At 41.6% G+C, this 27,804-nt stretch overlaps 1 protein-coding gene across 1 annotated transcript in view; it reads right to left on the reverse strand.

Annotated features, from left to right (window-relative positions):
* The window catches only part of DGKI (diacylglycerol kinase iota), a 199,998-nt gene that overhangs the window by 97,180 nt on the left and 75,014 nt on the right, over positions 1-27,804 (reverse strand). Inside the window, exons 19-20 of the mRNA XM_019544663.1 lie at positions 27,021-27,220; positions 8,532-8,632 (exon numbers count right to left, since the gene is read on the reverse strand). Coding sequence (XP_019400208.1) covers positions 8,532-8,632; positions 27,021-27,220 — 301 coding nt within the window. The remainder of the gene's footprint in view (positions 1-8,531; positions 8,633-27,020; positions 27,221-27,804) is intronic.

Below are 27,804 nucleotides of genomic sequence, written 5' to 3' on the forward strand. Positions count from 1 at the left end.
CTCCCTTCTAGCGTGCCCACATCCCCCACATCTTAGTGTCATCAGCAAATTTGAGCAGGGTGCTTTTTACCCCCTTGTCCAAGTCACTGATGAAGATGTTGAACAGTGCGGGCCCGAGGACCGGGCCCTGGGGGACCCCACTGTCCACATCCCTCCAGGTCAAAAATGACCCATCCACCACCACTCTCTGGGTGCAGCCCTCCAGCTAGTTGGCGACCCAACTGACTGTGTGGCTGTCAACACCACAGCCCCCCAGTTTCTTAATGAGAACAGGGTGAGAGACAGTGTCAAAGGTTAAATCACTGCCAGGAGCTCTAGCCACCTCAAAAGGGGCAGACAGGTGGCAATGGGTCACAACCTTCCTCTGTTCTTCCCTCCAACCTATCCTGTACTAGCTTGATGCAGAGAGGTGCCTCTTTCTATTTTCTCCCAGGTGACCAGAGCTCCCAGCTGGAATCTTGGCTGCCATATCTTTGGGATCATGTAGCATAAGAGCCTCCTTCCAGACAATGTTTCAAGCTTTAAACATGAAAATAGCTGTAAGAGTAACTATATTAAAGGGAGAGGGGCAGGGGAAGACTTACTGTCTATCCATATTTTGGAAGAAAGGTGGAACTGGATGGCTGAGTATATTAGACATAGGGTACAGAGCCTTTTGCCTTTAGCTCACAGGCTCAATGTTTATTTGCTGCTCAGAGGTCTATGTGAAATAAGTCAGCAGCTTTAGTCAATTCCAGCCACAACACAGAGTAAAAAACCCATCATAATGTTTCTTTGTTGACAGCCTCAGACTGAAGTCACTCTTGAGGGCAGATACTTGAGAACTTTGTTTTCACTATCCCGACATTTGCTTGCACTAAAAATGGAAAATCCATCCTGCTTACTTCTTGCACTTTATAAATGTAAAGTTGCTAAGCATTCTTCCCCATCCATGGGAATTTACAGTCTATTCCAACCTTCCCTTTGCTAAAATGGTACCAAGTTCCCTTTCTCTTACTCTGCAAAGAATCCCCCTAATCTAGTTATTATACATAGTGGCAGTGGCTGCCAGTTAGGGCTGCTTGACCCTTCCTGTTATAAGACCCTGTTTTCAGCTGCTTACATAGCTTTGTCAAACTTTAAATGCCCAGGTTGACATTGTCTATCAGGCTAGAGAAAAATGAGCCAAAGCATTTTAGCTATTTCTAGGAACATGACTAGTGAAAAATCCATCATTTAGCAGATGCCAAAAAATACTTGCACCTATGTCTTTGAGAAGTTGCCACTCTCCCATGCTTCTTGAAATTAAGTAAACATAATTTAGTGTCAAGGATCTGCCTTTTGCCATCTCTATGAAAATCAGCTTAAATATACTGAAGCTATAAACCTGAGAACAATCACAGTTCATATTTGTTCTGTAATGACCTGATAGAGCTTTCTGATCTAGGCGTAAGATTACAATGCCTAAAACAAGAGAACAGTCAGCTAGGGCATTACACATGACAGATTCTATAACAATCACTGAACAGTTCCTACCCCTAGTGACCTTACCCACGTCTGTGCTTCCATGGTGGCAAATCTAAGATGGTGATACTGTGGGGAGCCAGAAAAGGCTGTAGATTGCCTAGTGACCGATTGTTTCTTTAAATTTTCCTTGTGTATGCCCACAGTGACAAGATTTTCCTATCCACAACAGAAGGGAAAAGAAAGATTATGATGGTCTTAAACCTAAAATGGCTTTAGTAGTTAAAAAATATTTATGCCATAAGCAATTAGGTGGCAAAAATTCACTTTATGACTAATTCAGCCACTTCCACCACACCACTCTGGATCAGATTCTGATGCAACTGCAGGCAAGTTAAACAGTATGCAGAAGATATTCAAGAATATAGAGAGAATTCAACTGTCCCCATCATGCTAACCTACTGAGTTTGATCTTGTCCAACAAGGTATAATCAACACATCGCTCAAAAATATCAGAAGCAGGTTACTGGAATGTCAACTAGTAGGTGTAAAAAGGGGGTTAATGGGAGAGACGGCACTAAAGCTATGGAAAGACCTTATAAACACATGGATATAAGCAGACACCATTCTCAAGAGAACAGAACCCTCATATGCTGGGAAGTATGGATTCTTCCTTACTGAAGGAATAAAGAGCTTTCCCCATATTATCAATTATCATCACAGTGACAATACCAGAGAAGAGGTGGAAGAAAGTCTGAAAGAGAAAAAAAGAAGGTAGAGGAAAAAAGGAAAAAATTTTCAGACAAACAGTAGAGCATAACAGAAAAAGAATCAGGTGAAAATGGTTGTGCCTTTCAGAGGACAAAATGACATCCTTTAATTGTTCAGAAGGCTTTCAAAATGAGGTGTCTACCTCCAACAGAGTGAAGATTAATCTTCACTGAACAGTTTGTATGACGAGTTGTTAGAGGAGGAAAAAAAATTCCATTTTAGATGAAGCAGCTGATAGAATCAAATCAGTATTTCAAGCAAACAAGAAGAATGAAATTTATTTACTCTGAGTCAGGGTGATCCAGATTATTACTCTGATGTCAGAGCTTTCAAAACTCTATTATGGAGATATGTCACAGGCAAAAATCTTAATAGCTTCCCTGCAGGAACACTGCAGTGATAATAAAATGGGTTATTATTAACCGAAAGCCTTTTTTTTTGCTTCTAGTTTGGATAACTTTTGGGGGAGGGGAAAAGGAAGGAGAAGAGAGAATAAGGGAAAGGTAGGAGTTTTAAGCCATTGGAGGGAACAGGAGTTAAGGACAGTAAGGGAGGCATTTTGGACCCAAAACATGCATATTTAATCTGCTAAACACTGGACAAATATATAGACTAAGAATCATGAGAATAAAGCATTAGATATCCATGCTGTTGAAAGTCATAGGGCTACTTTGGAGGTCTGACATGATATGGAGAATTGGGTCTTTCAAAAAATTAGTCTCTCCAGCTTAGCTTTAGTATAACAACAGTCTCTGTATCTGGCAGCAAAGAGAAAGTATTGTACTTTTTTGGAAGATAGGTATTATCTATATTTATATTTTAAAAGCAGCCTTGGAAAGTTTTACCCATCCACTTGCATAGAATGAGTGATACGTTTCTTTTGACAGGTGAGAAATACACCACGCATTTTTTCCATGTCGGTAAAAGGAGGTGAGCACATTTTCTTTTTCTTTGGACTAGTAACTTTTAATGACAATGTAGTGTAATGTGTTCAGTGATGAAGACTGTGTGAAAAGATGAAACAATTATACCAATTTAAGGAGGAGGAGGTAAGAACTTGCCCTTTTGCAACAGAATCCAGTGTAGTTATTTTATGTGTCCATTCTTAGCCCATAGTGAGTGTAGCTGCACCACAATAATTTACCTATTAATTACTGCAGTTTCATTTCAGTTGCTGGAGGACTGGAGCAGACAGCAAAAACTACCATACCACAACTACTTTCATGCACTTCTGAAGAACAAGTTGCCTTTCCTCCACCTTCAAAGCAGTCTAATCATTAATCTGCCCATGTCATAGTACCAGTTAGGATCCAACTTTTACCAAAAACCATGTAAGGTATATCCAATAACCCACATCAGGAATTAAGTAATACTAGTTTTAGCAGCTGTGTTTCAGTTTCATTCCTTACAACACCCTGTGTTGTGCACACTTCTGGTATAACTATGCAGTTTGTTGTTCTTCTGATTGCAAACCTCCATAAGCAATGTGTGCTGAGCTAAGATGTCACACAATAACCAGAAAAATATTTCACAACACTGATAACTCTGCAATGACTATCAGCTTATCTTCAGTCCCATTCAAGCTGCGTACTATAAAACTACAGGTAAAATACAGCAGGGGTGTTTTGTACAAAGGTACAAAATGGCTGCCCACACTGCACATCTGTAAAAAAAACATATACATGCATGTGCTCAGATGAACCTACAACACTACAACTTAAAAGATCATGTAAGATATTCCTTTGGAATAGAACTTTTGTAAGAGAAACATCGTCGGGAACTAAGGGAAATTGTTGTTGGTTCCGGAAACACCCTCATAGTTTGGTTTCTAGTCACTTTAAAAAGCCCTTTCCTTCTCATGCACCATCCTGGCAGTTGAGATCAGTTAGATGCCTTCTCACCAACTGTAGCAGGCTGGCTGGAAGAAGATTACAGCAGACTGTACATCTCAGGCTGTAGCACTCTGCAGGCTGGCATGGGCTACAGCCCAGCTGCAGGCTGCAGGCCCTGATTGCAGGCTGCCTAGGAGGTCTGAACCAGTTGTAGAGGATAATTAGCTGACCCACAGGAAACTAAAAGGCTCCTAGAGAGGAAGCTGGGGAAGAAAGAACCAAAGACAGACAGACAGTGTCAGAGGGAGGAGGCAGGCTAGTGGCAGCAGAATTGAGCCAGGCTATTTCCCAGGGTCTGGTAAGAGACCCCGGGCTGCAAAGCTGGAGGCAGCATTCCTGAGAAACCATGCAAGGCAACTCACTCAGGAGAGAAGGAGGACTGGACTGCAGTGTTGAGGGAGCAGCAAAATCTTAGGGGCCTGAAAACAGATCTCAGGACTGTGAGGTATCCTCTATGGAGTACTGTGTGTGACTGAGCACTGATTGATGTAGACTTCCTGGGGGACAAGTGTTCTCAGAAAATAGACTATTTGAGTGAAGCAAATCCCCAGATCCACTACACCAACACTCAAGCTTCTATAAGCTAAATGTAAAAAATGCCAATAGGATGCAATTAACTTTTGGTCCAATAAGATACAAGTTTTATAACCTTCAAGGCAGGCTATGATTGTCTTTTATAGTCCATTAGATATTAATACTGTCATTTTTTCATGTTTTTTCTGATTATTTTTATATTATCAAACTATTTATGAGACAGAATAGTTTTCCCATTTCAGATTTGAAATTTTAGATGTCAAAAATTTTGCCATTTTGAATTAAACTGAAACTGCGACATTTCAAATACTTCACAAGAAACTAAAACAGAAAGAGGGAAACGGAGAGAAACCCCACCCCAAAATAACCAATGTTCTATGGCTGCAAATATGGGCAAACCCAGGTTCAAATCTCACTGGGAACCCAGCAAGAGCCAATACTTAAACCTACAGGTTGGGGACCAACTGGCTAAGCAGCAGCTCTGCAGAAAAAGACCTGAGGGTTACAGTGGACAAGAAGCTGAATATGAGCCAACAGTGTGCCCCTGTTGCAAAGAAGGGCAATGGCATACTGGGCTGCATTAGTTGGAGCATTGCCAGCAGATCAAAAGAAGTAATTCTTCCCCTCTATTCGGCACTGGTGAGGCCAAATCTGAACTACTGTGTCCAGTTTTGGGTCACCCACTACAGAAAGGATATAAACAAATTGGAGGGAGTCCAGAGAAGGGCAATAAAAATGGTTAATGGGCTAGGTCACGTGACTTCTAAGGAACAGTTGAAGGAACTGGGTTTATTTAGTCTGGAAAAGAGAAGACTGAAGGGGGATTTAATAGCAACCTTCAATTAACTAAAAGGTGGCTCCAAAGAAGATGGAGCTAAACTTTTCTTAGTGGTGGCTGGCTGATAACAGAACAAGGAACTGTTGCAGCAAGGGAAGTTTAGGTTAGATATCAGGAAACAGTCTCTCACAAGGAGGGTAGTAAAGCACTAGAGCAGGTTACCTAGAGAGATCGTGGAATCTCTGTTTGGAGATTTTTAAAGACCCAGCTAGACGAAGCCTTAGCTGGGATGATATAGATGGACATGGTCCTGCTTTGAGCAGGTGGTTGTATTAAATGACCTTCTGAGGTTCTTTCCAACCCAAATTTTCTATATCTCAGGTGAGTGCTCTGACCAGTGAACTCATCTGAGGTGGCTGGGTCTCTTTTTCTCTCTCTCATTTTGAGCAAGGTTTACATACTTGTTCCAATAAATCATACGGATGAGAAAAAAATTGTCAACCTTTTCCCAACTTCTCAATTCTGTTAGGAGGTTAAAACTTTATTCTGTTAAAACTCCTTCATAGTCATGGTGTCCAGACTGTGGAATAAGCTCCTTCCAGTGGTGGCACAGTCACCTACCCTAGAAATCTTCAAAAGAAGACTGGCCAGTCACCTCGCTGGGGTCACCTGACCCCAGTTGTCTTTTCATGCCTAGTGCAGGGGGACTGGACCCGATGATCTACAAGGTCCCTTTCCAGCCCCTAACAGTCTATGAATCTATGAGGTTGGCCATGTAAAAGATTGGAGTAAGGGAGGTCTCCTGATCAGCTAGCAGCAACCATTTTAACTATTCAAACCACAACATATTATTTTTAGGATGGGAACCATATGAAGATAAATCCAGCCAATGGCCAGATTCATACAGAAATTGGGTGTGTCTACATGAGATTCTAACTGTGCAATATCCAGATAAAACTGCACAATAGTGGTAAGAGTGCTAATACACTACTGTACAGTATTATTAGGCTACTACACAGTAGTGTCACTAAAAAGGTGTTCGCCAGCGCTACTGCACAGTAACTCCAGTTACTGCACATTTATTTAGTACTTGATTATACAAGTACTAAATAAATGCACTATAACCACTGTGCAGTAGCTTCTCATGTAGATACACCCACTGAGTAGGTATCCACCATCAGGCATCCACCATATTGATCATTATAACATTACTTTATTCATTAGGTATGTAATCTGCCATTTCCTACAGGGACATAAATACATACTTGAAGTAGTAGTTACAATATTGCATTTTGTAAGTAGTTGTATCTATTAGTTTAGTCTATTAGTTGTCTCTAATAGTTTAAAAAGTCTCTTTTAGAAGCTTTTAAGGGTTTTTAAAAAGTATTGACAACTGTTATGTTTCTCAGGTGATACAAAGTTGCTAGTTTCTCTGGCATAGGTGAATACATACATGCAATCTGAATTTTAAGTATATGGTACATCAAGCTTACACCTGAAATTTAAGAGAAACTTCTCTTCCATAAACTACAGTACTCAGCTTGCTATAATTTTCATAAATCCATCAAATGAAGGCTCTAATTATTTTTATTACGGATGAAATCTAGTAGTAGGAACTTACAAGAGGTTGTCAGACCTTATATTAAAATTCAGACTATCTCAACTCTATTGTTGGGAGGTGCAACAGTGAACAGGGGAAATAGAGAGGAATGAGGGTAGGGGAAGAAACTGAAACAGTATTACCATCTTTCAACAATAAGATAAGCAAACCAATTAAATGGATTGCCATCCGGTAATTACCAGGGAGTCCTGTATTATAGAATAAGCTGCTGCTTTGTTACACAACAAACAGTCGTGCTTGTAATGTAATATGAATAATGAGCCAGATGTATGAACAAGACTCTATTAAACTGTTATAGCAAGCAGCCGTGTTCCACATTGATTAATGGCTCCATGTGTCATCAAAGAAAGGGACTTCATTTTTAAACATGTGGATCATTGTTGTCATTGTTGCCAATGCAAGGGGCTCACCTGCTTTTGACTTAAACCCTATATGTGGCAATTAAATCATTACATGAAAAAACAAAACATTGATTAGTCTTCTGTATGGTGCACTGAGGCTTGTTAAAGAATAAGGGATTGGTGTAGGGATATATGGCTGCTAAGACCAATATTCCTGTTCTATGGACATTTTGTATGCCAGCCAATGCAACCCTTCAGAGTGACAGGATGAACTTAAGTGCCAATGCCTGATCTGAAATCTCATGTCAGTTATAGAAACTTAGCATGGATAAATGACTATAGTCCAAAATAGGCATCAGAAAGACACTGATAAAAAACTACAAGTTATGTAAGCATCATTACTCTAAGGTTAATGTATGAGAGAGAACATTTTTTGTGGTATTTTTTATTGGACCAACTGTGTAGTTGGGGGAGTTTTTGGACAAGCTTTAGGCATCAAGTGCCCTTCCTCAAGTCTACAAGCAAGGCAGAGGCAGGCTGAGCTAAATAATAGAATAAAGACTCCATGTAAATGCAAACAGTTTGATTTAGAGGGATGGGAAGGGCTGTGAATTAGAAGTGAAGTAGTATTATCAGGAGCCATTATAAGATAAAAGAATTGCAGTGGAATAGGCAATCTAGTTAGTGAAAGGATAAAACTATTAAAAAAGAGAGAGGATAGTTATTACCTAAGAAGTGCAGGGAGATTAGTATTTGTTAGATTGTAATGAGCCATACAGTCACTACCTGTATTAAGTCCAGATTTTTTAAAAGAAGTCTTTTCTTAGCTCAGTATCCATGCATGCTTCTTAGACTTAGGGAACAGCATTTGATGTCTGAAGCTCAACCAACAGCTCTCCCAACTACACTGGTGATCCAATAAAAAAACTCCACAAAAAATCCTTGCTTCTTATACATTTCCTGGACCATCAGAAATACAACACTCCAACCATACTCTGAGGTTATGGTAATTTACAAAGTTTATGCCTAATCAAGGACATGTGTGTATATTCCAGGCATGATAAAAGCTTGATCCTGGCACTTTTGTCAATATGAAATCTATAAAAATTTATCTGGAAAAAGCAAAGCCCATTCAGCCACTTCTGACTTACATGCTTCCCGGAGTTTTTCCTTGTCATAATGCAGCCCCTCATAATCTTGTAAACTAATTCTGTTCACTCTGATCCGCAGGCGATCTGGGATGGAATGGGGACTGCAAGAAAAGAAGAGAGACTGGTCAGAGAAGAGTTCAGCACCAGAGTGAAAAAGGAAAAGGGTGTGGAAAGGTTTGTCTTTTCTGCAGATGGAGACAGAAAAAACAGAAACCTCAGTGAAAGCTCCACTAGCTCTCATGCACATCCCTGCCATCCCATTGAAGCCAGCAAAGGTACAAATAAGGGCAGAACTCCATCTTGAAATTCTTTCTGATTATGTATAATACACATAGGCCCAAAGACCAGAAGCACTCATTTAGCACCTGTTGCAGCTCAGGGTTATAGATTGCAAAGAACCAGACTTGCAAAGTTCTTTGGTGCCTAGATATACTGACAGGTGCCTAGTGAGATTTTAATTGGTTTTAGGTGGCTACTGTGTCCTGGCACTTTGAAAATGTGAGTAAGTGCCTAGCTTAATGTCTAGACACCCATCCTTAAGAACCTTGAGGCATTTCTACATGTGCTCCGGGGGGAGGGGAGAAAGCATTTGAATTAGAGTGGCTCCAAGAGCATCTCTAATTAAAATGCCAGAATGTCTCATGTATCAACACACTTAAAAATGGCAGCGAGGGTGCTTGCGCTAAAGTTTGTTTGCCGAGCTTTATTTCAAGCCTCTGCCACCATTTTTAAGCACAGGGACACTGATACACGAGACACGGGAGACTGCTGGAGCGCAGTAATTGCCATGCTCCAGCAGACTCAATTCATCGAGTCTGCGCTGACTTGCTGTAATTATAGCATGTCAGAGCAGCCTCCATGCTAGTGTACAGGTACCCTTATTTTGGACTCATGCTTGCCTTCATTTGACACCGACCTGGTTTTTTACCTTATAACTGAAATGACAATTTTAGTAATAACTAATAGCATCCCGCCTTACTTATGTTTTCCAAAGATTTTTTTGCTATCATATCTCGGAGAGTCTCAGAGTATCTGTACCGGAAGAAGAGAATTTAAGTGTCTTGCCCAAGGGGAGATCATTAAATGCACAGTAAAGAATAGGTTCCCACTTTCATGCTTTAACACCCTCTCTACACTTCACCCAAGCCAGTAACAGTAGTCTGTCAATGCCACTAGCAGCATCTAGGCATGTTGATTTTAAACATTAAAATGAAATCTGCTGATAGAATCATGTCTCTTTCTACAATTGTATCTGGCTCATTAAGTTGCTGGTCGGTTCTTTTACTTTCTACTGCATCTGATCTACAGGAGTTGTGCTGTCGGTTTGAAAACTGCTCAACACAAGCTAAGCTTCGGATATATAAACTTTTTCCAGGCATGCTATTACTCTTTTGCTTGCAAATGCTGATGACCTAATAAAACACATCAACTCTGACCAGTAAATCCATTGAGATTCACTACAATTTGCAAGCACTTCTGACTGAGTTTGTCACACACTTTTGGTCTGTTGGTACAAACAGTTCTGTTACCTCTGGACAGATGAAAAGAGGGAGATTGAAAATAAAGTCCCTGTTAAAGCAGCACCTCAGGCATAAGTTGTCTTTGCTTGAGAAGCGTAAAAGAATAATGAATTCAGGGTGCCTCTGTAACTGGAGAATAAGACAACACACTGGAAAGAGCTTTATTGAAGGAACTCCTGTTCTACACAAGAGCTTCTTTAGCAATAATAAAAACAACCCTAAAATACATGAAGTATAACTTATAAGAAATCATAAATGGTTAACAGCAGGAGCTGGAGTGATGCTTTTTAACATCCAAGCTACTGTTGTTTCTTCTCCGGTGCTGACTGACAGGCGCTATGGTGTCCAGGTGCCCTAAGATGTCAAGAAGTTGTCCATGTGCAAGGTAAGCTGTCATGGTTTCTTTGACAGACAGCTGTGCTAGTAACTTCCAGCACAGCTTCAGGGTAAATCCTCCTAGCTTAACTGGCATTATGACATCCCATATAACCAGTTCTCTCCACCTGCAATTCTTACATCTAGGCAGAGCAACTTGGAGAAAGATCTAGAGATGGAGAGAATGTGGGAAGGGGGAGAAGGGTACAGATGAAACAAATATGTCATTAGATATAGTCCTTTTATTTCCAGAGAAATTCTGTCAGAAAGATGGCTGGCTGAGAAACGAAGAGGGCAGTTTGAGGAGCTGTGTTCCCTTCCAAGTCATATAAAATGCAGGTTTCCAAATCGAAAAATTGCTGGGGATTTTATTTTTAGCAAGCATAAGATAAGAAAATATTTAAGGCGGAGAATATAAGAATTTAATTGCATGCTCTTTGTCTGAGGGAAGGAAAAAACTATTGCAGTGAATTTATTAGAGTTTGTAAAAAAAAAAAAAAAATGACAGATTGACAGCACTGAAAAGTGAAGTCTTTTATGCACAGGTTCAGTATGAGAAGAGGAAGTGCTGCCTTCCCCATAGTGTTCAGCCAACATGCTTTAGCGCTAAACTAAGACACACTGCTATGATTATAAAGGTCATTTGGTCTCCTAGCCTACAGGTTTTCAGTCTGGTGATTGTGTATGCAGGATTTCAGTTGTTCTTTCTTTCCTTACAGCAAATAATGGGGAGATTAGTAGTCTTTGCAGAACTTCTTCCTACTCTAACCTTGGACCACACTTTGGAAACAGTTGAGTACCATCACTCTCCTTATGACATCCTCCTTATAACATGCCATCCTCTTTATATTCACAACGACTCCAGGTATGAAAGCAGTACGTGTGATATGGACACACGTTCACCAGACACTGGATTGAAACAACAGATTCACCTGAAAAGCTTGGTATTGGTCTTCATTATGTGACAATCTGGCAACTGGGGTCATATGGCTACCTCTCTTGGCATGTACACAATCCATGTAATTGAGTCCTCACAAACGTTCTTGTGATACTTTGAAGATAGCTTTTTGATTTAAATAAGAACTGAGGCCCAGAGGGATTGTAAGCACGTTTTCCATGTGCAAGACTATACAGAGATACCCAAGCTAGCCCTGCGTGAGCTAGCTCCTGAACCAGAAGAAGCACAGCTGTGTTGACAGAGGCCTGTGCCTAGGCTAATCAGGGCTCTCCAAGATTATCATCAGCATCTCCAGAAATTATTTAAAAACTTCATTTGAGAAAGGCATCAGTTCAATAGTAGAGGCAGTTTTCTGTTTAATTCACAAATGGCTTAAAAACATTAACGAAATACTATCAATTCCTACTAAATAAACAGCATAAAGACTTTTTCAGAAGGAAAACTGTAACAAGAACAACACAGGTGTAGACCAACTAACCTGAATGAAATCATCATTAGGAAAGTAAAATATTGTTGGATTCTCGTTAAAATTGTGATTTCCAAGTATACAATTTACAACTGTAAAATTGTAATTCCCACTACAAATTTTTAATCAGTCAGAAAACAAACAGCTTCTTAAAACTTACAACAACAACAAAATAGCACTTTCCATCTCTTCCCACCAATACATGCATCACACCACCAATATCAACTAGCTATATAGAGGGTATCAGAATTCATAGCACACTAGAGAAACTCTATTTATAAAGTACAGTCATTTCAATTCCCACCACCTCCTTAAGGAAGCTTGCTTATTAGAGAAAAGACCCACAGTTTTTAGCATATCCATGCTAAAATCTAAAGTATTACATTCCTGGAATTCTAGATATGTGAACTAACATGTCTGCTAAAGAGCCTAGATTTACAAAATGGAGGGATGCTATATTTTCAATGTTTATTTTCTTTTATTCAGTCACTTTCTGCCCATTCTCTCTATTTTAGTTCATGAAGCCAAAATACATGTACATATTTTGGGTCATGATAAGAACCTGGCATATTTCTATCCAGCAGTAAGTCACATTCAGCATTTGATAAAGCTGTGACCTAAGCACTGTCCTTTAGTCATCCAGTGGTTGGCGAGATGATGCCAGTTGCTCTGCATGGAGCACAGCTGTTTTACCTCTGCTTTATGTTTCTGCCTCCAGTCACCCAGCAAGGAGAGAATGGGAGAGGTCAGTCCAGCTCCTGATCTTAGAGTCCCCACATGGCAATCAACACACTTCTGCTATGACACCAGGTTGATTCAACTGGAAAAAAACTTTTAATTATACATGCCCTAATTCCCATTCCAATTATTTATATATCCTGTGAACCGTTTCTTATTCTTCATGTCTGCATAAAGACAGTGGAAGAAAGGGGGACAAAAAAAAACCCTACAGAATTCAGTGACATTTTTGACAGATCTTTCAGAATACAGCCCACATCAAGCCATGCAAATATAGAATATTTTTAACATGATTCAGCTAAAAAATATCCCCTTCCTGCCACCCTCCCAAATATTAAACTTAAGAAAGCACAAAACTCCTCTGGGGCATGTTTGCAGTGACAGATTAATGAATTACCTATCTCCTAAAGAAGAAATAAACATGCAAAACTAATTAAATGTCCCTGCGTTTAGAACAATTGAGAGGGAAAACAGCAACCAAAGGAGAAAAGGAAATTAACCTGGCTGCTGAGATCTCATTGGCAGAGCCTAGAAATGATGTATTAAAAGTATGTTTGTTTCTGACAGCTTTTATCTATTTAAATTACAGGAACTACAGTAAAGAGAACAGAACTTTCAAGTTGGAGCCTCATCTTTGACAGTGGACAATGCTAGATGCTCCAGAAATTTGTTAAAAAAAATATAGCTAATGATCTTGCTAAGCTACTTACTTAAATTGTACCCTGCAGAAGTGAGTTGCTCTGCATAAACATTTCTCTCATTTTGTGGACATTAGTCAATACATGGAGCCAATCAACCTATCCTTCGTGCACAACCGGGGGATTTGTATTATCTTTTCCAGATCTCTCATCCTGCAGCTGATTCAGCCCCCCCCCCACAACAAAACATTTTAACCTATCGACATGACGTAGAGTAACTTCAGAGCTGCTCTAAGTTGTACTTATTGTCTTCAAGGGAACTTTCCAGAAGCCAAGGAGGAAAGCGCAGCAGTTGTCTGTCTGGCCATAACAGTGCCACATGTTTTATATTCTACACTAGTATTCATAGCCTTTTGCATTTCAACAATGGCACAAAGAAGCTGAGAATCTCACACATTCTTTTAATCCCTTTCAAGCACCAGTATTATAAAAACTTCAGCTAGGACCAGACATCCGAATTGTGCCTATGCCCTTGTTAATCCACGAAGAGTAATACTGTAGACCAACATCCTCTAAAAAGTGAGTAGTGACCATTTTTCACACAACTGTACTTTCGTCTGAAGAGCAGAGGCTCATTCTGGTACAACCAAAGAAAACAAACAAAGAAAATAGACAGGTTTTGTGCATCTCAGTAAGCAGCTGGAGCAAGGACCTATTTGGACTAAAGAGTGTATTATGTCAGACATGACATTTGCACGATATGGGATCTTACTTCTTTCAGTAAAGCAAAATAGCATTAAGTACTAGGGCTATGCAAAGCTTTGGGTGCTAATTCAATTTGGAGGAGTTTTGGCCTGATTTGACAGCCAAATCTCCAAATCCAAATCGAATCAGGGGACCAATATCAAAGTCTGAATTGATTCAGAAAGGATTTGGAGAGCTTTGGTGATTCAGGCAGTCCCCACTGACTGCCGCAGGGAGCTGGACCCAGGCTTCATGCTGGTAAGTAGGGGGCGGGGGGCTGGAGGAGAAGGGAGGGGACCATGGGGGGACAACTGCCAGGCCCCATCCCCTGCCTGCTCCCCCAGCACCCTGAGTGCCCCCCGACCCCCACCCACTCTCCCAGCCCCCCCATGGCTGCCCTGAATTACTGAATCGAATCACTGTCCCCTGAATCAGCCGAATCCAAAGAGAATACTACCCACTTCGCGCAGGCCTATTAAGGACACATGTAAAGCACAATCTCATCTGTATTAAGCCCTGTTAGACTTCCTTTCATTCCACTTCCTTCAACATGTGCTTAACTATTTACTAAATAAGGGATGGACTACATTCATTTAAAAACATTCATAAGTATTTGACTGAGTCCAGGCCTTAGTTCTTGTTCCTCCCTCATAACTGCACACCTCATGAAAGTTGTCCATTAACCCACTGCAAAACTCACTTCAGCAGTAGCCCACCTAAATATTTACAGACTGACTGAACAGAGAAAAATGAATCCATATCTCAAATTCTTATAATTCATTATAGGAGGAAAAAAACCCAACCCCTTTAATCCTTAATTTTACTTTGGGCTACTGAACTATTTTCCCAAACCCACCCTTCTACTACCGCCTTATTTTAAACTTGACCCTCCTGCTTTTGGGCTGTTTTCTTCTTGAGTTAGGGTATATATGCAACAGTGTGAAATGGTTTGTTCTGTCTGTGCAAACCATACAAATTGATACAAATCAATTAATTTGGATATTCAGATTTCTGATTCTCTTCCACACCTTTGCTGCCCAAAAAGACAAAACTGCTGCAGTCATTACTCAACACTAGTGGACTCCTCATCTTTTAGTAATAAGACACTATCTGTTACATTTTTTCTATACAAAACTTTGTAGTAAATACTCATAGCATGTCCACAGTGCTCTCTTCATGTAAGGAAAGGTTGTAGATCTTTTAATAATATTTGCATCTCTAAACCCAGTCACAAGCAAGTCAATACTTGTTTTTCAAGTTTATTTTTCAGATGAATTGCTTTGCACCAACTGCACAGATTAGATATAATATCAGGTATGCATACTGATCATTAGGACTGCGCTTCCCACTCAAAGATCTAAGCATTCACCCCATTTTAAAAAAAGACTTCACTACAAATGCAAAGGTTCAACTCTATCCATGAATCGTTAATAAAAATTCCAGGAAGACTGCATCCAAATTAAAGATTCAAAACACCCTACTGCCCATAAATCAAAAGCCAGAACCACAGGCTTTGCTCTCCAAAATTCCTGCCCACAAACTCTACTGCAGGAAACCTGAAGGCTTTCTAATGCAGCCTCTATCACTGAGGCTCCACAGTTCTCTTCCATTTTATTGTACTAAATAGAACACAGACACTTTAAACGTTACCCAACAGAAGAGGAACATCTGAATCTCAGTGCAATCACAGCCCAAATTTTCCTAACACCTCTTGGGGTTCTTTCTTCAGTTTATCAGGCAGATTAATTGACAGTCACAGTGAAGCTGCATGTTTAATCTATTTTTACAGATTTTAAGATACAGTATAGCTTTGACTTACAAATTAGTTTGGGTCCCATGTGTCTTAGAGACTGTCATTCTCTTTCTGCTTTATCTTAACTGTAGAGATTAGCGGGGATGTTCACAGTATAATAGTTCCCAGATCCAGATGTCATTCTCAATAGGTAGGTTTCAACTCTGAAAAACACTCCCCTATTCCTTCATTCCCAGGTTTATTAATGTTTGGGGTATGCAGCAATGCTTCACCCAAGCTTCTTCCAGATGCTGGCTTTAAGAGCAGCATGCGATTCTGAGAAGCAGGAGAGATATTTCATTTCTGTTAGCTAACATTCTTTAATAAAGCTTAGGGAATAACATACAGCACTAAGGCTGTACTGAGAATCTTTTATGTAGCTGTGAAATAGCAATGAACAGCTTGCAATTTTCTGAAAGGTATTTGTGCTTTTCAAAATGATTCAGTTAAAACCTTTCCCTTATAATTCTTCATTTGCTGACCATTTTCAGTTTCTTACACATCCTCAATATTCAGTTAGTTTTTATTCAGTATACAGGTCACACAGCATTGCTTGTGTCTCAAAATCAGATAGCATAATCCACAGAATCAAGTTTGTTATGCAGACTAAGACCAAGGACACACGTTACATATAAATCAGTACAAGTGATCGGAAACTGGTCTATACCCATAATCGAACAGAAGTCCAGTGCACATAGACTCGTGTAAAAAAGGTAGAACCCAGTTTAAGATAGACTCGGATTGATGTGATATCAGACTTAATCTATTTAGGTTAGACTGGTCTATCAAACTTCTGTACCAGATCCCCTACTGAGTCAGGTCGCTGTCCATCAGCATCCCAGGCTGCTTTGCAGCCCCCAGCTAACTTGCCCTCGCAGGGAGATGCACTGGGACTCAGCTCATGCTTGGCTTCTCTGGCTGAGAGTCTAGCCAGCCCCACCCTTGGGCTGTCACAGAGCTCGGTCAGCACAGAATCTCGCCCCAGCCCCACATCCTGCTTCCAGCCAGATGCAGGCCACAAGCAGACAGGGGACAGGAGGCAGGGGAGACTGGGGACTTCTTTTGCATGGACCCAGCTCACATTCTCCCAGACCTGAGCCAGCATAATCTCTCCCCAGCCCCTCCTCCTGCCCTTAGCCCACACTCAACTGCAGCTAGACAGAGAGGGTGGGGGAGAAGGACATTTCTGCTACATGAAGCAGAAGCCAATCAGAGGCGGCAGGGCCTCTGGGCTGCTCTCGGCAGTGGTGAGCCTGCTGGGAGGCATCCAGAAGTGCCCCCAACCGGCTGGTCTCAGCCAGTGCAGGCAACCTGCGTGCCCCACTCCTTGCTCCAAAGGGCGAAAGTGTGTTTTGTTCACTTCCAAAGTGACCTAGGGTGCTTAGCATAAAGCACATAAGTTAGATCACCTCCACCTTGGGTTTTTTGAATGTCTGGACCTGGCCTAAGATTTGCAACTGAACTTCTGAAATTCCTTATTCCTTAACATTTACTTCAGGTTCACTTTTTCTACAGTGCTTCCTATTTGTAAGGTTGTCCAGCAGAACATTCACAAAACAGGAGGACAAAAGCAGTACCACCGTGAAGCACACCGCATTTCTTATTTGACTGAATATTCACAAAAACATTTTTAAAGCCAACACATATTATAGGTTGGCTGTTTGTATTGTAAATGTGCATTAAGGTTAGCAACAAGGCCCATCCTCATAAAGGAAATTAATAATAACTACATAACATTATATGTGTATGTGTTCTTATCACACAATTCTCTGCATTTTCAAACAGAGGATAGTTTCTTGAATAATTTAATTACAGTACAGCCATTTACAATACTAGAGTTATTGACAATCAAAATATTGGCAGGAAGGGTCTTTTTCTTTCCTGATGCAGCAGTGGCCAGCAAAGTAGTTTTCATTTTGGGGAGCAATTTTCCTGTTTGTACAAGTCAAAACAAAAAATGCTTTACAAAAAGGTTGATGGGCTATATTTATTTATTTTTTGGTAAAACCTAGTTATGAGTCTAATTTTATGAAAGAGACACCAATACCTCATCTCCAAAGCTCCTGGCAATGTTACTTAACCATCAGAAGATAAACTACTATAATACCTTTTCTAGCCAGAAATATTTTCCAAGGCTAAGGCACAGGTGCAGCAGTATTTTCCTAGCTCCCTAACAATTATTTGGAAGCTGTGCTAGGAACTAATTAGCGAATACAGACAGTGAAATGAACAGAAACATTCTGGATACATATTTGAATATGTGGTGGACTTACCAAATTGGCCTGGCTCAAACAGGTTTGGAAAATCTTCATTTTGATTGGTGCAGCCCATCCACCAATCAGGTAAGGGCTGGGTGGGGCTGGCCCCTCCACTTACCCAGACAGGGTGCGCAAAGAGGCTCCTGGACCTGATTGAAGCCTGCATGCTGCAGGTCCGGCAAGCCTTCAGAGGTGGAGCCTCCAGAGTGAATAAAAGGACCAGTGTGCCCAGCACATAGCAGATGCATCGGGGAACAAAGAAGCAGGCAGGACTAAGAAAAGCAAGGGAGAGCTGCCTAGTGGGCGGAAGCATAGCCCAGAAGAGCCCTGGAAGACCCCCTTGGTGGGACCGGAGCAGCAAGCAGCTTTGACTACAGCCCCAGCAGTGCACAGAGCAATGCACGGGGCAGACCCTGGGAGCTGTGGGAGGCAGCTTGGGTTCCCAGACACCCGACACATGTGGCAGTGCACGGAGCCACCAGACCCTGGGAGCTGCACATGGTGGCTCAGGTCTGCTACCCTTGGCGTATGGCCATGGACTCAGTGCACACGGCAGCGCACAGCATGCCAAACCCTGGGAGCAGCACCAGGCTGCTTGGGTTTGCAACCCCTCCACTGGTGTGCAGCCAGATACCCAGGAGGCACAAGCGGGGTGTGGTAGAAGTCCAGCAGTCCAGGATTTGGGGCCTGCACAAGGTGGCCCGAGTTCCAACAGAAAGCAGAAGGCAAGGCCTGGATGTCAAGACCCGCACGAGGCAGCCCAAGCCCCAAGAGAGGACAGAAGGCAGGGCCCTGGGTGGCCCCGACAAGGCGCCCACAGCTCCAGGAGCCCCTCCTGGCCTGCTCCCCAGATCCATGAGTACCTGGGGAATGGGTCCCCACAGGGAAAGAAGCCCTGAAAGGGGGTCCTGACGGATCAGTGACCAGGTGGACACTCCTCCCCCGAGAAGGGTGCCAGGGTTTGGCACCCAAGGGGAACGCCCAGTAGTCTTGGCCATGTGGGTACCTGGAGGGGTAAAGACTTGTGCCTCCTATTTTGTAAATAGTTATAGATAGATAGATAGATAGATAGATAGATAGATAGATAGATACATATATTGTTATCCTCCAGTGTGACCTGGGTTATGTCAGCAAGTTGAGGTTTATCTGTATCTAATTGTTGTTATTGTTCTTGCCTGAACTTACCTGTTGATATCTGTGTTTATCTGCCTAGCTATACTTTGTTGTTGTTGTTGTAAATATTTACCAATACTTTTTTATAAAGCTGTGAATATCCATATCAGTTGTATATTAACAGCTATCTTTTTAAGGTTCCCTGTAATCATTAATAAATTTGTATATAGTTAAGCTATTCCTGGTCCTGACTCTATAGGGAACAGAGGGAACTGGCCAGTATTTTACACATCCCTTTCACAGCACTTCTGCCTAGCTACCTATCTCTTCGATTTGCAAAGGGGAGCATACAGTTGGGTGCACCCGAGTTACAAATACAAAAAAATAGCTACATTTGGGACTTGCTTTCTTAAGAAGTTCCAAAGGTCATGGCCATTTTCCCTCTGCTTATGGAGGAATGAATATGGCTCTTTCCAGGATCCAGTCAATGCTCCAAGCATTACTTGAAAAGGAAGGAGGCATGTGAGAGATGCTTTCTCCCTTCCTCAGGGGAGAGATGAGGAAAACATACTAGCTACCAAACACTCCAAGCTTCTGCTAACCTGGAGGTAGTAATTAAATCCAGGAGCCAAAGACTGTATTTGTGTTTAAGATTTTACATCCACCTTGTATAACAAAAAAGAGAGGCTGTATATATAAAAGTGACTCCTGTTCTAGGTATTTGTCATTGCTGAACCTTCTAAGCCAAAAACTGGATGATCTTGTTACATTCATTCCAGGTCAATGAGTATAGTAGAAGACGGCGATGGGGAAAAAATAAGGAAAGCAAACAAAAGAGGGGAGGGGAAAAAACAAAAAGGAAAAGGGAACGGGAAAGGGAACCAAAAAGCTGAGTACTCACATAGTGAAGGAGTCAGGGGGAGCTGAGACCCTTCTCAGATCAGCAGAGTGCACTTTATGGATACTATACGCAGCAGGAAATGAGTAGCCAGGACAGAGCCAGCACAACAGCGTGGACAGACAAGGAAGAAGTCAGGAGAGAGACAGAGAAAGAGACAGAGAGAAAGACATACAACATTTAAACAGAAACAAAAGGAATGCATCACACAAAAATTGAATGAAAAGAAAACGTGTAGTGCTCCAAAGCCACACTAAAAAAAGACAACAGCAACAGAAAATATGCACATATGACAAATGACAATATTCACTGCTAAGTGGCAGAAAGGGAGCTAATGATAGGCAAGATATACAGCTATTATAGAAGTCCTTGCTCTGCATCCTCCCCAGTGCCCCTCAGATCCTTTCCCTTTCCAATCTGCTGCTCTGCTTTCATATCCCTGCCCTATCTGTGTCTTTGCTTTCTGCTGCTTGCCCTGTGCTCCATTCCCAATCTGTTGCTCTGCTTTTGATTCCTGCCCCATTTGCTGCTGCACTGCCTGCCCCTGCACAATCTGCCATATGCCACACACACAGGCTACCCATGCCACTTGTGGCACATACGCAATAAAGGTTGGCCACCCCTCCTTATAGAAACTAGCACTTTATGTATGGTAAGTCCCAAAGTTGGCTTCTTTAGTTGTACTCAAAAGGGTCTCTGCATGTCTCAAGTATCCTCATGGAATGCTGCTATATTTAAGCTCTGGAGTTTATCTTCCCCTCCAGAATAACAGGACATTCTTCTTTAACCCTAAAAGAAAGTTAAACTCAAGTCTCCTTTAGGGTACATATAGCACATTAACTAAAAAAAATACTAAGCAGCATTTTAAATTATGAATTTTGGTTACCAAATGACTCTGTGCAAATTGAGTCTTGGTCTTCTTATTCCTTCTCAGTGACTTCCACATAGATTTTGCTTATAAATCAAACTAGATTGCATGTGAAGCTTGATCGCTGAAAACCAAGCTATGTTCTTTTTCTTTCTTACATTACCAGCATCAATAATAGCAATTCTAGAACTATAGCTGGTAAAATCTCTTTAAAAAGGGAAGCAGAAGGTAGACTATAGCTCACTTGTCCACAGCAAACGAGCCTGATAAGCTGCTACAATAAAATCTTGCTTTTGCCATTGAACTTAACATCATGACTCAGAAGACAAATGGAAAACAGATGCAAAGAGTAAACTAATTTACTACTTCTCTGCCCTTTGACTGTCTTTTTTCAGCCTCAAAGTGGTGCGTAAGCTATGTCAAGTGACACTGGAGAATCACTGCACTTAGAGGTTGCATCTACTTTGCATGTCTGTACCAATTCCTTGTTATACCTCTCCATTTGAGATAGGCATGGTGCCTCCTTTTACGTTTGGAAAGCACTTCCCAGAAACAAACTGGAAAAAAACAGTCAAGCACAGACATTTGGTTCCCTGGGGACAACTAGCAGCAGAACACCTTGTGCCTCTGCTAGTTGTCCGCAGAGAACACCTGTGCTGTGCACCCTCTGGCGCATGGCAGGTTACCTCAGGTGGGGTAAGGGAGGCTGGAGCCAGCAATTGTGCTGACCCCAGCAGCCTTACCTGCAGTCCTGGGGGCCAGGGAAGCTCCAGCCAGCCAGGCTCCGGTTCTGGGCAGTACATGCTGCCTCCATATGCACCACCCCGCTGATTTTCTGCATGGGTTTTTTGGACCCCAGGATCTCCAGGGTTCAAAAAAAACAAAAAAACAAAAAAAAACAACCCACGTTGCAAGGTAGCAGCATGGGAAACACCTGAATGCAGACAGGTCTGCGGCACCACATACTGCACAGCCACACTTGTTTGGACAACCTTGAGTGCAACTGCTGAATATTGATTTTACAGACTAAGCTCAAATTGAGAATGTATTTGTAAAACCCAACGAGGAGAAAAAATGTTGTACTAACAGTCTTTCAACTTCTAAATCAATTTGGTTTGATAGTGTTCATAATATTTTCTCCTTTTTGCCTTGCCATGTTTATAACAAAGAGATTAATTGACAGGAATCTTTTCAGAAGCAGCAATTTTTAAGAACTACTGTAGAATATTTAAAAAAAGAATACTTCAAATAACCAAAAGCATTCAAACTATAAACCTGATTCTCAGAGAACTGAAACATAACATACGTGCCTAATCAAAACAGCTCAGATTTCAGTGGGAAGTATTCATCAACTAACTACTGATAAACAATGAACAGCCCAAGGATTATTTACAGAAATTATACCAGGAATAATCTCATAAAAAGAATGCATTTGAGAAATATCACAATCTGTCCTCTAATAATTCACAGACTGAGGGGGTTGGAAGTCACCGAATACATGATTTTACCCAGCTCAGGTAAAATGCAACATATGTGACCCTGTCTTATCGTCTAACAGCTACAGGCCTGGATGCAACTGTTTGTGCCATCAAGGAGGAAAGTGTTCTCCTTTAAGTGTTGCCGTAGTATGGGTAGGTTTGAATCCCAGATTTAGATTTCCCTCAAGTCATATTCCTCCTTTACCCTCCTCTTAAGGATTTAATACAATTTACTCTCAAAACAGTCCAAAACTATTCAACTTTGTCTACTTTCCCTGTCTTGGGATGAGATGGATGAAACAACAGAGGAAAGAAGGATGCCCTTAGGCCACGTCTACATTGCCTCCCTGCTGAGCCCAGGACTACCACCACTGAGGTTATGAGCTGTACTCTTTCCATGCCCAAGGCTGGCAATTAGGCTTAGAGTGGTTCTGAGAATGCACCGTAGTGCTAGTCTCAAGCTCTGCCAAGACAGAGAGCCTGAGAGCAGCCCTAGCATGTGCATGCAGGATTTCTCTGAGCTGTCTGCACTCCTGAATTGTCAAGCTTGAATATGGGCACAGCAGAAACAAGGGGGCAGTATTTATTTCCTTGGATATTATGACAATGAACACAGTTTAGAAGCATCATTCATTTACCTAATTTAATGGTAATATTTTTAAAAAGCAACTGAATGACTCGGGATCCTGAGTCTCACTGGCAGTCACTGGATAGGCTCCTCAATTGCTTTGGTGATTCTGAAATTGTAGTTAACATGAGCTATAAAACAGAGAAAGGTGTATGCAGGGACTGAGAGCTATTCCATTTTTTAAAATCTGCAGAGAAGCTCAGCTTGGAAGCCTAAGACTCATCATTTGCTCAACATGAAAAAATTGAGAAAAGCAACAACAGAGTTATAGGACTCTTAATATCCACTGTCATCTAGGGCAACTCCAATCCTATGCCAGGAGATAAGTGGGCTTGGTAAGCTAGACCAAATGAGCCAGCCCATGCTGCACTGCGATACAGTCAACCAGGGAGCCCAGTTCAGATGAAAAAATGGAGCCCAAACTATGGATCAAAGAATACAAAGGCCTAGAAAAATTCAATTACATTTTTTTATAAACTGATTGCATCAACATGCAAGGTTTCTTTTTCGATAAAATGAAATATTCCAATGTGGACAGAAAAATTAACTTTTAATTACAGTTTATTTTTAATATGCAAGTGCAATGTTTGCAAACTATGAATGTTAAATTCATTTTCAAATACAATTTTTATATTATTTTAATTTTTAAAAATAAAATAAAAACTTATTTTCTGTCCAAAACTCATCTTGAGGCAAAATTCCTGACCAGTTCTAATATTTACCACATGTGGCATCCATATACATACAGCAGACATCCACTAAGCTAAAGTCTGCACTACATCCCCCATGTGACAGGCCCTGAAAACAGCCTTCCTCTTTCTAGCTTCTAAGATACTCTGAGTAAATGAAAAAAAATATTTTAAAACAATAGGTTCAACATGTATTAGCATACTTTTGTCTCTCATCCAATCCTTCTTAACCTTGAGGAACTGAAATGTAGTCAACTCCAGGGATTTAGGAGGGGAAAAAGAATCCCTCTCCCCCTATTAAAGTAATTTAGGAGAACTGTTTAGAGCAGAGGTGGGCCATTATTTGGACTGAGGGCCACTTAAGGAGTTCTAGTGAGCAGTTGCAGACCAGGGGGCACTGGGAAGATGCTATTTCATCTAGCCGACACACTGGCAACTGCAAGGAGGAGGGAGGGCTGTGCCCCGAGCCACTCTGCTCCGCTGCAGGTGGGACCAGGGCAGGCTGGGCCACACAGCGTGCAGACTCCTCCGCCCTGCCTCCCCCCAACCCCTGCTGCATCTTTCCCCACAACCCAGCTTCCTGTGCTGTAGCAGTGCAGTCCTGGCACTGTGGACATGGGCCACTAGGATCACATGGGACATGATGCAATGCAGCGCGCTGAGCAGCAATCCTACCTGCCAACCTGCCTGCTATGATGAGCTGCTGCCGCCACCATGCCACACCAGGAAAGTCAGAAGTGACTTCCCCAGGCCAAGAACCGATCCCTCCACTCCCCTGCCCCACCGTAGCCAGCAAGGACTACCAGTGTTGCAGTGGCAGAGGTTCATCATTGAGAGAAGGACAATGGACTAGCAGGACAGCTACTTGGCGCATTGCACTGCACCCTGTCCTGTGCAGGCCTGGCTGCTGGCAGCCACAATGCCAGGATGGCACAGCTGCAGCACCAAAAGGAAGTTGGGCAGGAAGGGGTGGATAAGGGGGTGAAGGAGTCTGTGCACTGTGTGGCCTGGCCTGGCCCCAGCTGCAGCAGAGTGGAGTGGGATGCAGCTCTCTCCACTCAGACTCCCAACGGTGATCAACTGGCAGGCCACATATCACCTGCACACCATTTTTTGCCCACCCCTGGTTTAGAGGTTTTAAAGGGAAATGGTTTCATTCAGGAAGATGGGCAGCTCTGAAAATTAGACCAGAAGCTTGAGAAATTTTAGTAGTCCTCACTCCCACCAGTGTGTACAGCTAAAAAAAAATAGAAACACAGACTCCCCTCCTTTAGAACATACTGCATAATTTAATTTAGTGCACAGAGGAGGTTGATGTACAACTGATCTGTAATAGCCAGTGTCCATTCCAGTTTAGTGTTTTAGAATAATTTAGAAGAATAATTAGATCATTTCTCTAGCAAATTTACTTCGCAATAAAGTATATACCTGAAAGGGCCTCCCATTTGGGGCTAATCAAAAGTTTTCCATCTAAACTATTTTTCAAAGAAAAATTGGGTTTTCAACAAAGCAAAAATATTTTTAAAACTATCCTCTGTCCTGGCAATTTTTTTACTTTTTGTTTAAAATATCATGAAAGACCCAAAACATCAGCTTCCAGAACTTTTTATTTCTAAAAAGAAATTAAAATGTTCCATAAAAAATACATATTTTCACCAGCTCTAGTGGCTGTTTTTTCTGGGTTCTGCCTTCATCAGGGTACGTGTTCTATCATAACAGATATATTTCCTTAGAACTGCACAGATATGTTCCTCTCCACTGCTTTAAAAGGTCAGCAGCCAGGGAGATGATATACTTACTATACCAGGAAACCCCTGAAATACTGCAAAAACTAGAACTCCAAAATTACACACCATGAGAAGACAGAAACACATTAAAAAGACTTCTTTTTTTTTAATTAAATTAAATCTTTTTACTTATGCCACCAGCTCAGGGGCTTTCTCCTCATCACCCAGTAACAAAATAAAATTACTATGAAGCAATTCAGAAATAATCTATGTGAGATTATTTTTTCACTACATCTGCAGAAAACTTAAGACCATATCTCCAATAATTGCAGGATGACAGTACCAGATTCATACAGTAATCCCACAGGGTGGATGTCTTATAGTTCTAAGGGAGAAAAAGCCATCTCAATTTATCAGTTGTGGAGCATCCTAAGAAATTCTGGTGAGATGTCTTTATATAGCACAGATATCAGGTTAAGAAATTTATGTAAGGATATAGAAAAAAACTTGGTGTCAGTGATAGTATGTTGCAAAAAAATCTCAAAATAGACAAGCCTTAAATGCAGTCGTGCCTCTTCATACTAGTTTAGTTCATACAGCTATTATACCCAGAAACCCAAGTGGCATTCCATCTTTCCCTTCACTTTTAAACACACACACACACACACACTTGCAGCGATTCAGGACTGGGATTAAAGTCCTTAACAGACCACCAGTATAAAAGAATCAAGACTTCACAGATGAATCTCTCAGCCAAGCCAAAGGCACCTGAAGAATTCAAGCTCTGAGCCAAGTGCTATTTGACACCATAGACTCCAATTCAATTAAATTCTCCAGCCTTCAGAGGGTCTTAATACTGTATACCATTACTATGACAAAAGCCACTCTGTTCCCTGAAACCACAGTTTAAATTCAGATCTTGTGGCCAGGTTTGATCAGGCTAATCACTACATTAAATACCCGGGGTGATTTCTTCTCACTGCAACAACTTCCCTTCTGGTTGGAAACAATGGCTCATGATTGAACTTTTTTAGTTGTCTGCCTGCATTTTAATTGACACAGCAGTTGGACCAAAATGGAAGTCACTGCTCACAGGGCGACAGCTCTGTCAGCATCTGGAGCATAGCTGGGCTCTCTATCTTTCAGTAGGTCTAGGTCTAAGTCTGTATCCTCAGCAAACCTGTAACTTATTTATCAGATAATGGACTGGCAAATCAGTGAAGGGTCTCAATGGGGAATCAAAAAGTTATGTTATATTAAAAAAATCAGATAATGGAGAAGTAGAAGGTGCCGGTTGCAAATATAGCAATGCTTCTATGAGCATTAGTATGAGTCACACCGCTGAGTGCACTCAGACCTCACTAAATAGAAAAACAAAAGGCACAACACATCTGTCCAAAAGCAAAACAAAGGAAACTCTGCAACTTAAAGCACAAGAGATATCTGGTAAATACTTATAAGGGTGGAGAAGTGGAACAGTCTCAGGTTTCTGGACCTTTCTCCAAAACCTCTGCTAATGCTGTCCATGCAGACTTTCTATTTGTATTTTCTGCCCTGTCAGAGCCTCTTTATGTTAGGACATGCACATGCCCAACTCACTCATTGAGTAAAGGCATGGATGTCCTCCTCTTGCTCTTCTGCACCATGTTGGCCTGGTTCCGCAGGGAGATCCGAATGAGAGAGGGAGCCAATCGACATGGCTCCCCATCCACTTGCATGGGGATAGACTTGTATGTTAGCAGTGTCACCTCCCGGCACTGATGCAACCTTTCTCCATGACCACCCACCTGAAGAGCAGCCTACAGAACAAAAGCAAGGGAAAAAAGAAAGAAAATTTTAGCATGTTGATTTAGGGCAGCCAGTTGAGATGGCTAGCAATTCCCAAATCCATAATTTTACCCAACACTGTATATTCTGTACCCCAGAGATCAGCAATGTTTGCCAGCACAGAGCTGGAATGACTAATTTTGGGTCTGAGTTGAGTGGGCACTAGAACCAGGCCACCTCACCTGCTTCTCTCTACCCAGCTCTGGCATGGAGCAGAGAACCCCATGTGCCAGATTGCAGTACAGTGCATAGAAAGTTCCCCCTCTGCCAAAGCCCTGGAAGACTAAGTGCAACATGGCACAGGCAGAGTCCCCTACTGCTGAATGCCACTGAAGCCACCGCGCTGAAGGCACAGCCACAGTCTCTGTGGGACATAGACTGCCAACCCCTGCACTACCCTATTTGCACCTGAGAACCATTGTGATACAGCCTGTTCTGTTGTATGGAGACTTACATTCACCTGACTACAGTCTGAAAGAAATAACCTCCATTAATTTGGAAGATAGAATGCAACCCCCACCACACACAAACTAATTAGGGCCATAGCCATTACAAA

Source organism: Crocodylus porosus, unplaced genomic scaffold (genome assembly GCF_001723895.1).
Source record: "Crocodylus porosus isolate Cpor-Errol unplaced genomic scaffold, CroPor_comp1, whole genome shotgun sequence".
NCBI classification, from domain to species: domain Eukaryota; kingdom Metazoa; phylum Chordata; order Crocodylia; family Crocodylidae; genus Crocodylus; species Crocodylus porosus.